Genomic DNA, 12480 nt, shown 5'->3' with positions numbered 1-12480 from the left:
GCTTAATCAAATATGCTCATTTGAATTTTATGATGCTCTCATCAATAGAAAAACATGTATCTAATCATATTTGAAAGGGAAGATATTGTATAAATATCTATGAGTTCCTTGCAAGCCATTGATTGGGATCCACTCTTGGAAATGTCTTGCTGGTTGGTTGGCTTTTGTTTTGTGTGTGTGTGATGTATTTATGGTACCTCTTTCCCTGGCTGTTTACAGAAGGGAGGTAATACATCCTGGCATGGATACCATACAATTCATAGTGGGAGGAAAGGGAGCTGTGTAGAAGCCCTGGTTCTTTCTCCAGGGAACTGAGAACTCACTTTCGTATCTTCAGGGGGGAGGGGAGGGAAGGGAAGAGAGAGGGGATGGGGACACTGGATCCTTTCAGGCTTTTCCCCCTCCAACCCAGGTCTGTTGCAAGAATTTACCCATAGCTGACCAGATAGCTTCCTCCTCATCTTTAGACTCTCTCCTAAAAGCCCAGAATCACTTAATTGGACTTTTCTGTGTTCAGATTATAGCTCCTCAGGCAGGGTGGGGAACTGACATCCTAATCTGACTGAGCCCCGTGATCTGGCAGTGCAAGGGCCGGCTGGTTGGAAACAGGCAGGGCATAATTCACCTTCTGTAGAACCTGTATACACAGCTTCACATAACTGCTTAGATTTAAGTCAGGGGTTTATAAGATAGTTCTGCCATGCCTGAGCAGAGGCACAGGTGTCTGGTAGGAAGAAGCTGCAGTGGCAGATCCAGGCAGTTGAAACTAAACACTGGTATTTACCCAATCCAAGAGAAAAGAAGGATGAGAATATTGGAAGTTGCAACTGCATGAAAATGAATAAAAAAAATAAAAGATTTTAAAACAAAATGGTCATGAAAAACAGAACTGCCAACTTGTTCCAACACTGGACACAGAAAATCTGGTGGTCTGAGTTGACGGGAAGAGCTCAGTTTTGGAGTCTCCAGCAACAACACTAGACCGCCTCCAAATTCCACAGGAGCAATAGCCTATTAGTAATCTATGAGAGAAGCTCTGCAACAAGAAATGAAGTCTCTAATGCAAGCATCTCTCTTGTTTGCACATAGTACTCAGTACAATGGATCTCCTTTTGGGGCTCTTTGTCATTATTTTAATAGAAATGTGTAGTAATAATCTATTTATTACAATACAAAAGGGAATATATCCATCTAAAAGCACCTATATATTGATAGTAATTTATCTATATCTATAATAAACTGTATTTTAGATACATGATCTAAATCAGTAGGTTTCTAAAATCCTACCTTCTATTCATTTATTAACAAAACAAGGAAGCTACACTCCTTTAGCTATCTAGTGTTGTTTTAGTCATTTTTCCTTGATGCTTGTAACTTAAAATCAACTTCTAAAGACAACCTGGTAGCAGTGAAAAGGGGAAATGTGGGATGCAGCATGCACCCCAACTTGTTGATGCTTGACTTCAGCATAAACTTATTGCCCAAAGACTAACCAGACCAGATGAGGCATGCAATTCCAAAGCTTATGGCTCCTGGCAAGTTACTGTACAAGGAAGCCCCACACCTGCAGGCTACCAATAGGGCAGGACGCCTTTAGCAACTGTTTGCGGTTCTAAATTATAATAAAGTTGCAGCCACTGGTCAAAAGTCTAATGCTTTTGTCTGTCCCCTCTGGCTCCTGCCATTTGCTATATACTTTCCTATGAAGTTTAGAATCTAAATAGCCTCTTTTTTGTCCTCAGTCTTGAATCCTTTCATAGAGCTCTCTTGATGATTACATTTGTGTTTAAATGCCATATTGATGATTTTATAAAAACTGATTTTTCCTGTGGTGCATCATCACACTGAACAAACGCAACGCTCAGAAAAACTGCTATTTGTTTTCAGATCTGAGACAATAAGTATACATTTTACTGGATGAAGACATTTTCATCATATATTCCCCACTGGTACAAAAACAGCACTCTTGGCTTGATAAGCCTGAGTTATCTAATGGAAAAGTTCTTACAAATCATTTCCTTTCTGCTAGCAGTGTCTCCCACAATTCTATATGTCTGCACTGCTCTCTTCTCTCTGCAGCTCATGAAGGCAGATCAGTGTTTTGGTGACACACACTCTGGCCATAGCCCATCTGCTCCCGCTTGCTGCCAGATGAGTTATTCCCAAGCTTTAAAATTTGCATAATATCATTAACAGATATACCAGAGATAATGAAATAACTATATACATTAGATGAAGAAAGAAAGTCATACGGTAACGATTCCACTTAATAGCTGACTCTACTCATTAACCATCCTTGGTGGGTAAAACTGTGGGAGACACAAGCTGAAAGAAAAGCGGTAAGAAATTTTCTGCTCTGCAGCCCAATTCTCCCACAATTGTGGATGTCTGGGAAGTAGTCAGCAGTGAACAGATATAGGAAAGGTTGTGAAACAAGAAATTTGGTAGGAAAGAAGTATCCTCCCCATTCATGAGTTTGCTCAAAAGTCTATTATTTTTGGACCACAGCCTGCAGCACCTTCCTACCAAAGGAGGTGTCCGCAGAAGGTAGAAGGTCCACCTTGTAGTACTTAAGATGTTAGCTGTAGACCAAATAGTCACTTTGAAAATTTCCCAAACTGGATGCATTTGCTTTTTCCCCACTCATGAGAGTGTGAGCCTTGATCCCTTCTGAGAGAGGCATCTCTGATGATTTATAAGCTTCCACAATACATAGTCTATCCACCTAATGAGGAGGACTTGGAAGCTCTTAGTCCAAGGTATTTCGAGTGGAAGGAAATGAATTAGTAGCCCAATCTTCTTGTGGATTCTGTATGCTTTCAAAACTTATGATACCTAAGATGTGTCACTCCTTTGCAGTTGAACAGAACGAAGGAAACAAAGCCTCCTGAGAAGCAAGTAAGGAGGAATTTCTCTTGGGAAAAAAACATTTTGTCAACAAGGGAGATGCAATAGGGGAGGCTCAGGGAGGGTTAAACCCTGAAGGATTAACTGATCAGGGAAGAGGAGGAAAGCTAAGGAGGGTGCAGAAAAGTTAAAATAGAAGGAGGGAAGGCAGGAACAAAAGAAACCACCGTCTGCGGCTGTGGAGGTACAGAATCTGGCAGCACCCAAGAGCAGAGTAGGCGTGTCCAGACCATGTGGTGCCAAAATGCTGAACCAACCTCTATGAGTGGCAGAGAGAGGAGAACAGCCCAGATGTGCAGAATTGTGGGAGACGGTCGGCTGCAGAAAGATTTAAGTTAACTGGTAGGCTTAAAATCACAATATTTCATTAAGACATATATCAAAAGGAAACTACACTCCATACACTTCAAGTTCTTTTTAGCTGACCTAGCAATCAATACTTAAAGACAACTAAAATAGTGACTATAGTATGCAGGACAGATTTCTTGAGTACTTGGGGTTAGAGCAAGGGACTATGATACTAATTTTAAAATAACAGAAACTTCACTTAGCAGAGGGAACAGCTGACTATCCAAGAAATAAATGGACCTTGAATACCCAACTTCTGTCCCCTACAAATTGTCAAAAACCTTCATACCTTTAATTCTTTTTCTTTAGCAGCTAGTTCTCCTTTAAGTTTTTTTATGGATGCCAAATGCTCTTTCTGTTTCTCTTCGTAGTGCTGCCAGTGGTGTTTACTCTTTTCCATTTCTAAGTCAGCTTGATTTAATTCATCCTGTTTGGAGCAAATCAAAATGTCACATTTAATTTGGAGTGGCAGATTTGTGAACACCTCCCAATATTTACTAACTTAAAATGGAGGAGTGTTCAGTCATTACTGCTCCACTAACAATTTATAGACTTTTACATTTTATAATGTCATTCCCTCTTAACTCCAGTGGTGGTAACAGCAATTTATGTGAGTGCACATACTCAATTCTGGCAGAAAGAGTATAGTAAGAGAATGCCTCATGTTGCTCTTCTGCCATACTGGTAACTTTTAGGGGTGGTATGTGGTCTGTAAATGAGGAGTAGTATTCTTTACTCATTGGGAAGAAGAATTCAGAAACACTGGGCTGAAAAATGAGAAGAGAACAGAGAATCCCATTAAATGAACACTTCTCTTATAAAAAGATATAAATGTACTGTAAGCATTACAGGTACACTGTACACACACACAAACAACATCCGCTTTCAAAACTTTGGGAAAATATTCCATTTTGTAACTGGGAAAAGACTTCGAATTTTCAGTCAGAAAATGATTGCAAATTGTACCACATGCTGTTTTCAACTATAATACATACATAATATAGAAAATGCCATACCCGGATCAGACCAATGATCCAGCCTCCCATCTCTGACAGTGACCAGTACTACATATTTCAGAAGGATCAACTGTAGCAGACAATTATGGAATAACCTGCCAAAAAGGAAAATCCTCCCTAATTCCTATTAGGTTAGTGGTGGTCTTATGATCTGAACAATGAGGGTTTATATCTTTAGCCTATCTAATATAGCTTTGGATCTTCTCATTCCTATAAATGTTGAATTCTTTCTGGAATCCTACATAAGCTCTTGAGCTTTATTACGTAATTTGGCAAAGAGTTCCACAGGTTAATTTTACATTATATGAAAAAATGGTGTCTTTTTATGAATTTAAAAAATGTATTTTCAGTTCCATTGAACATTCCCTTGTTCTCATATTATGCAAAAAGGTAAATGGCAGTACACAGTTTACACTCTCTAACGCATTCAGTATTTTGTATACCTCCATCATGTTCCCTTTTAGGGTTCTCCTCCAAACAGTCCTAAATTTTCTTACATTTCCTCAGAGAATTATGTCTCTCTTTTACGGTATTATATATACTTTAGAACCCATGGCAGTGAATCTCAGAACCTGGGGGTCTACAGACTTGGGCTCGAGCTACAGCATTAAAAGCAGCTGTGTAGAAGTTTGGGCTCGGGCTCTGAAACCCACACCCCTCTCCAGGCTTCAGAGCCCCAGCTCCACCCCGATCCCAGAGCCTTATGTAGTTGGTTTTAGCACTGTAGTGAGAGCCTTAGACTATAGGCTTCGGCCTTGAGACTTGCTGCTGTGGGTTTTTAATCTCAGTGTAGACATACCTTGTCTTTCCTCACCTGGCTGAGACCCTTCCATTCTGTTGCACACCTTCTCTCCTAATTCATTACTCATGGGCTAGTGGTGCCCCCCACCTGTAGAATTAGGATGAGGTCCAATGTTGTTGCTGGAGGCTCCAGGACTAAGCTGCGCCTTTCAGCTCAGACTCAGGCCACCAAAATTTCCTGCCACTGGTTGAACAGGTTGGTGGTTCAGTTTTTCCTGACCATTATTAAAACCTCTGTTTTTTTCTTTTCTCTTTAGTTATGACATATAATCTTTCTCCTCCTCCTCCCCTGGACAGGATAAACAGTAGTGGGATTTCAACTCATCTGCCACCGCAGTACCTTCTTGCCAGACTACTCTGCTCCCATTCACGCACAGCAGAGCTGTCCTGTTAATACCTGGCTTAAATTTAAGTGGTGTCCCCAATGTGAGGCAACACTTACAGGCTCCACAGAGGATGAATTATGCCCTGCCTGTTACCAGTCAGCAGACTCTTGCACTGCTAAGACATAGGGCTTAGTCAGACCGGAATGTCAGGTGCCCACTATGCCCTGAGGAGCTGTAACTTTCAACACAGAACTTCTGAGCTTTTGGGGAGAGTCTAAGGACAAGGAATAAGCTATCCAGCCTACTCAGGGGCTAAGTTCCACAACAAAGCTGGAGAAAAAACCCTGCAAGGATCTAGAGTCCCCAGCCCCAGATACAGCAGTGGGTCTGCAGTTCCCTGGGAACCCACTGCTGTATCTGGGGCTGGGGACTCTGCCAGTGTCCTTCACAAGGCAGCGATTAGTATTGTTAATGAACAAATTGGGTGAGAATTGCTTCTCCTCCCACTGGGGAGGAGTGTTTGCAGGGGCATTTCTCCTACATAGTTTCTCTCACAGTACTCTGTATCATGCTCACCGTCCTACCCCAACCCTGCAGCATGTCTGGACCCGGCAAACAGCAAAGCCTGTTCCTCCTGTGCAGTCCAGCCAGTAAGTCAAAAATTCCAATTAACTAAGAGGGAGGGAGTTTGGGTGCAGGAGAGGGCTCAGAGCTGGTGTGCTGGAGGGTAGCACCCGGGAGTTACATTTCCAACAGCAGTCAGCATTTATGAGGCCCTTTACCATTAGCCAATGTGGGAACCAGTATATTTGAAAAAGTGGCTTTTGGTGAAGAAGCAGTAGTCTCAGATCTTTAGTTGCTTTTTTAACAGTAGATACAGTTGTATTCCATTGGGTTGGAGATAGTTGGCTATCCAAAGCAATTCTCAGATTAGAAATTTGGCAGAGTTTTTTTGCACCAGAAAACCATAGTAAGGATATTACTGTCGGAATAAATCTAGAACAGTAGTTCCCAAACTGGGGTTGACGAAATGTTACAGGGGGTTCTCGGGAAAAAATTCCCTAACAAAGATGTTCCTAGGGCACACAGAGTCCCAGGGATTTTCAAGAGCTATGCAGATCAAAGCAAACTCATCCATCACACTGAGGAGATTTAAACATTAAGACTCCTTATAAGAAATGGAAAAGAAGGTGGATTTTTTTTCTGTTTTTAGAATTAAATAGGCTGCTAGTGTTGGTTTTAAAATTATGAAGAACAAGTTTAAGCTTTGTTGTAATGTGCAGTTTGCCTGGACTGCTCAAAACCCAAATGCCTGGGCAGGAGGAACTCTTTATTTGAGTTGGTTATATCCTTTATGCTGTTTTATATCTGATACTCCTTGATGAAATGTAGGAGCCTTGTCTTATAACCGGCTTAATCAAAGCGATACAAGCTACAAAAGTGAGATCTTGGAAGAGTGCTGCCATTTTCATAATGTAATAAAATTAATACTGTAATTATGAATAATAATAAATAGTACGTAATAAGCATGTCATAAAAATAGATTTTATATTTCCAAGATCACTGCTTTTATAATTTATGCTCAGGTAAGGGAGACCATCCCTGGAAATATTCATTTTTAGGAGGGGGTTTGTGAAATTTGACATTTTAGCGACAGGGGTTCGTGGGATGTTTGGGAACCGCTGATCTAGAAGTTTCCTCCAAAGTATAAATTCTGAAGGTTCTGGAGTTCCCAATGCATCTGTTCCAAATACACTCGTAAGTAAATGCTTTAACTCAGTGATACTCAGACCTCAGTGGTTCAGGAGACAGGTTAGCAAGCAGCCACAAAAGATCCACAATAGTGTGAATTCATGGTTTCATTTAATATACATATATATATTCTCACAGCAAAACAACTGACTAAGTATTCTATAATTCGTTTAACAACATAGTAAAAGCATTCTGATTGGTTAATAATTTAGATTGATTAATCATTAAATTGCACAGCATTTTAAGATCATGTGCTGCAAAGAGCCACAGGAGAAACACTGAAGAGCCACTTGCGGTCCATAAGCTTCAGTATGAGTATCACTGCTTTAACTAGAGATATTTTCATGCTCTAGAGCAGGTGAAGCCAAATTGTTGTGAAAGATATTTTTAAATTTATCATTGTCAATTAGCTGCGACAGTCATAATTCCTCTGTCCACCCACTCTCTCAACATCAAAGTTTCGCCATTGATTTCAAGGAAAGGATTGCTCCATAGGCGACATGCTGCTGCTCCTAAGTGGAGGCACAGCCAGGCAGTTCTGCGCACTGCCTCTGCCTGCAGGTGCTGCCCCCTGCAGCTCCCACTGTCTGTGATGCCCAGCTCGGGGCAGGGCAGGGCAGGGACAGAGCATGGAGTCCCTGTGGCTGTTCCTTCACTTAGGAGCATTGACCATGGTGCCAATTGGAGCTGCAGGGGCAGCTCCTGCAGGCAGAGGCAGCGCACAGAGCCACCTGGCAGCACCTCTACCTTCAGCTGATAGGGAGGACAATTGATCACAATCTTCTTTATAACAGCCCTTTACATATTTTGAAAATTGTTACCAGCTCCCACTTAGTCTTCTTTTCTCAAAACTGAACATAAACAGTTTTTTGGCATTTTCCTCATAGGAAAGCATTTCTAAACCTTTGATCATTTTTGCTGCTTATCTCTGGACTATCTCCAGTTTGCCCTCACCTTTCTTAAAACGTGGTAGCTAAAACTGGACACACTACTCCAGCTGAAGCCTTACTGATGGCCAAGTAAAACAAAACGATAACCTCTACTTTCTTACATACAATGCTCCTGTTAATAAACCTCAGAATATTAGCCTTTTTGACATCATCATATTGTTGGCTCCTGTTCAATCTGACACACCAGAACCCCAGACCCTTTTTCAGCAGTATTACTGCCTAGCCTGCTATACTCCATTTTGAAGACATGCATTCAATATTTCTTTCCTAAGGGTATCACTTTGCACTTGTCTTTATTGAATTTCATCTGTTGATTTCAAATCAATTGGAGAATTTGTCAAGATCATTTTGAACTCTCATCCTGTCCTCCAAAGCACTTGCAAACCCTCCCAGCTTGGCATCATCTGCAAATTTTATGGGCATACTCTCTATTCCATTATCCAAGTCATTAATGAAAATACTGAATAGTACTGGATCCAGGACTGACCCCTGTTGGAGCCCACTAAATACATTCTCCCAGTTTGACAGCAAATCATTGACAATTATTGAGAGTATGATTTATCAACCAGTTGTGCATTGCCCTTATAGCAACTTCATCTAGAGTCACATTTCCCTAGTTTGCTTATGAGAATGACATGTAGGACTGTATCAAAAGGCCTTACTCTAATCAAGATACATCATGTCTACAGCTCCCCCCGCATCAACTAGGCCAGTAACCTGTCAAAGAAGGAAATTAAGGTGGTTTGGCATACTGGCTATTTCCTATCACCCTATTATTCTCTAGGTGCTTTCAAACTGATTGTTTAATAGTTTGTTCCAGTATCTTTCCAGATATCAAAGTCAGGCTGACTGGAATAATTCCCCAGATCCTCTGTTCCCCTCTTTAAAGATTAGTACTACGTTTGCCAACAAATGAAAATCAAATATGTTTTTAAAAGCTGCATATTTGTACAGTTTCTACCTTGACTGGACTGGCTATTTCTTCTACTTGGTGAAGTTTTTCTTTAATTTCTTCAAGTTTATGTTCAGCCACTCGTAGAATATTTTTCAATTCCTCCATTTTTCCCCTTTGCTGTTCCATATCCCGCTTAACGGATTCCATCTTATGCTTGTTTTCTTGAGCTTCATCTTCCTGTTAGCATATAAACATAGGTTTGAAAATTAAGAGAAAAAAAAACACCATCTTTGGTTGTTGTACAAGATATTCATTTCAGAGTCACTTTTATGGCTGTGAGATTACATGCAACAGAGTAGTCAATTCCCTAATAAGAATGCCTATGGATCAACGGGCTAACTAACAAGCCCAGGAGGGGGGATACTGAAGGGCGCTGTTACAGACCACCAAATGAACCCAGAGAACTCTATGAGTTACTCCTCAGGCACTTGTCTGTAAGGTGTAGAAAGAAAAATTGTGCTACAAGGGACTTTGATTTAGGAGACATATGCGGAGGTCTCATACAGCGAGTGGCAAAATATCAGAGTTTCAAAAGTCCTAGATTATATAGTTTTAAGACAAAGAATTACACCCAACATAAAATAACTATTTTGAACATCATTTTCTGCATACAGATGCATTAATCACTCGACATTGATTATCGCCTAGGAACTAGTGATCATTAAGGCTACAATTTAGTCACAGAGACTGCGGAAGTCACAGAATCTGCGACTTCCAGGGATCTCCGTGACTTCAGCAGTGGGTCCTCTGCCGCCCGTGGGGCTGGGAGCTGCAGGGTGTCCCCGGCCACCACAGGCAGCGGAGGAAAACCTGAGCTCCCAGCCGGCAGTGAGGGATCCCCTGAGCTCCTGGCTGTCGCAGATCCCCAGAGCTGTGGGTAGTAGGGGTACACCGCAGTTCCTGGCTGACACAGGAGCCGGGGCACCCCACAGCTCCCAGCCCGCACTGGCAGCGGGAAACCCCAGAGCTTCAGGCAGCAGGGGTACCTCACAGCCCCCACCAAGCTGCCCCCGTTAAGGTAGTGGGGGGATCCACAGATCCCCATTCTGTCCTGGACATATTTAATAAAAGTCACTAACAGGTCACAGCTTCCATGAATTTTTCTTTTTCACCCGTGACCTGCAGCAGACTTTTACTAAAAAAAATCTTAGCCTTAGTGATCATGAACTGATTACATTCAATATGAGCAAACAGAGGACAGTTCCCAACCAGTCATATCAACACACACAAACACACAGCTTCAAAAAGGGCTAGTTTCTCAAAGCTGAGAAAAATTGAGACACTGATTAGGAGAAAAAAAATTGTTAATGTGAACTGACAGTTCTTTAAGAAGAGTTGATTAGATGGCCAAAAAGCCATGATGGCAATCAACACAAATTAGAAAACTGATAAGGGAAGTTAAAAATATCAGGGAAAATATCAGGATTGGCAGCTGTTGAAACAATAAGGAGTTTAGGTGTATTAATAGAAAAAGAAATTACAGCAATACTATAGGTACAATACTAGATGGAGATGGTAAAACTGTCAACAACAATGCGGAAACTGGAAAGTGCTGTATTGGAAAGAAGCTAAATCATCCTCATGTGATACAAGTACATCATTCTGCTTCTTTCCAGTACATTAGCTAACAAGAATATCTACTAGGGATAAAAATAACTTAAAACAGGCTCAAAGAACTTGCATCCAACCGTGCTCAACACAGTTGGCTGAGGAGATTTCTGGCCCGTTGATGTTCACTTTTAATAATAAATTTTAATAAATATTCTAATAGAATACCAAGGAAATTCAAGAAGACTGGAAGAATGCCTATGTTTTGCCAATACTGAAAAAGGGCAAGTATGATGACTCAGTTAACTACAGGCAGATTAGACTGACCTCAGTCCCAGGTAAAACAATGGAAAAGCTTATACAGATTCAATTAATAAAGAATTAAAGGATAAGAATATCATTAATGCCAGACAACATGGTTTTATGGAAAACAGATTTGGTCAAACTAACCTTAATGAGATCAAAAGTTTAGTTGATAAAGATAACTGGGTAGATGTCATATACTTAGACTTATGCAAGGCATTTGACTTAATACCACGCAAAAGTTATGAACTACATGATAAATGGATTAAGGACTGACTGGCAGATCTCAAAAGTAATTGTCAATAGGGAGTCATCATTAAACAGGGGTGTTTCTAGTGGAGCTCTGCAGAGATTGGTACTAGCCCCGATGCCATCACAGTACAATTTAAAAGGATGCTGCCATTATGTAGATGACTTAAGGTGGAGTCAAACATCTTGGTCTGGACAAATAGCACTAAGATGGTTGCTTCATTTGCCCTATGCACAGGAGATTCTAAGTCTGTCTCCAACACTGTCAATGATTTCAAAGTATCAATTTTAAAAAGGATATTGAAAAATTGGAGAGCACACAAAAAAGAGCGACAAAGACGATTGGAGAATGAGAGAAAATGCCTTATAGTGTGAGGCTTAAAGAACTCAATCTTTTTAGTTTATCAAAAATATGATTGAGAGGTGCCTTGATTACAGTGCAAAGAAAATACTGGGTACTAAAAGGCTTTTCAATCTAGCACAGAAAGGAGTAACAAGAACCAATGGTTGGAAGCTGAACCAGACAAATTCAATCTGGAAGTAAGGCACAATTTTTTGTATTTATTATTTTTTAAGTGAGGGTGATAAACTATTGGAACAATAGTCTTGTTGTTGTCTTCAGATCAAGATTGGTTGCCTTCAGATCCAGGCATTCTTTAGCCAAACAAGTTCTCATTACTAGCATTTAAAAAAACAGAATAATACATAAAGGTGAGAAAGAATACAGTAATCATTCTTACTAATGTAGAGATGTCTACTGATTGGTGTTCTTCTACGTTCTCAAGATCTGCTATTTCTATGTTTATTCTTCTTATTTTCATCTGAAAAAAGAAACATTTTTTTCTTAGAAAGTTAAACTGGTAACACAAAATCATATCAGAACAAGGACATTTTGATCCAGAAGTGCAGGCACTCCAAAGAGAAGTGATTTTTAAAAAATTACATTTTCATTAATTACATTTTTCTCAAAATAATGGAGAGTAAAACTTTCCTATATTACATTAAAAAAATATCAAAAATATTTTTCTGCAGTAGTTACATTTTGGTCGATGTGCTGATACTGTACAACTGTTTATGGGCACTTCAGTGCTCATACTTCCATAATAGGACATTAAGCGATTGTTTACCTGATAATTTGAGCATCATTGGCCAATATAAGCGAACTGTAGAATCTAGCCTACTACTATAAAGAGGCATTCTGAGAACAAGAAAAATGACTGATTAGAAAGAGATTTATAAGGAAAGATAAAACTAACTAAATATGCAAAACTCGATTAAGCAATAACTAAGAGAATGTGGAGGGAAGGAAAGACCTCTGCGACCAA

At 40.2% G+C, this 12480-nt stretch overlaps 1 protein-coding gene across 8 annotated transcripts in view; it reads right to left on the bottom strand.

The window, feature by feature from the left end:
• The window catches only part of SMC6 (structural maintenance of chromosomes 6), a 98258-nt gene that overhangs the window by 39637 nt on the left and 46141 nt on the right, over positions 1–12480 (bottom strand). For all 8 annotated transcript variants that reach the window (XR_005291761.2, XR_006279738.1, XR_006279737.1 and 5 more), the window contains exons 19-21: positions 11896–11976; positions 9062–9232; positions 3545–3682 (exon numbers count right to left, since the gene is read on the bottom strand). Coding sequence is in view for 5 of the 8 variants with exons in the window: in XM_038394147.2 (XP_038250075.1) it covers positions 3545–3682; positions 9062–9232; positions 11896–11976 (390 nt within the window). In the remaining 3 variants the exon portion in view is untranslated. The remainder of the gene's footprint in view (positions 1–3544; positions 3683–9061; positions 9233–11895; positions 11977–12480) is intronic.

This window comes from Dermochelys coriacea, chromosome 3 (assembly GCF_009764565.3).
Source record: "Dermochelys coriacea isolate rDerCor1 chromosome 3, rDerCor1.pri.v4, whole genome shotgun sequence".
NCBI lineage: Eukaryota > Metazoa > Chordata > Testudines > Dermochelyidae > Dermochelys > Dermochelys coriacea.
The sequence above is the reverse complement of the archived record's forward strand: the minus strand, read 5'-3'. Positions and strand labels throughout refer to the sequence as shown.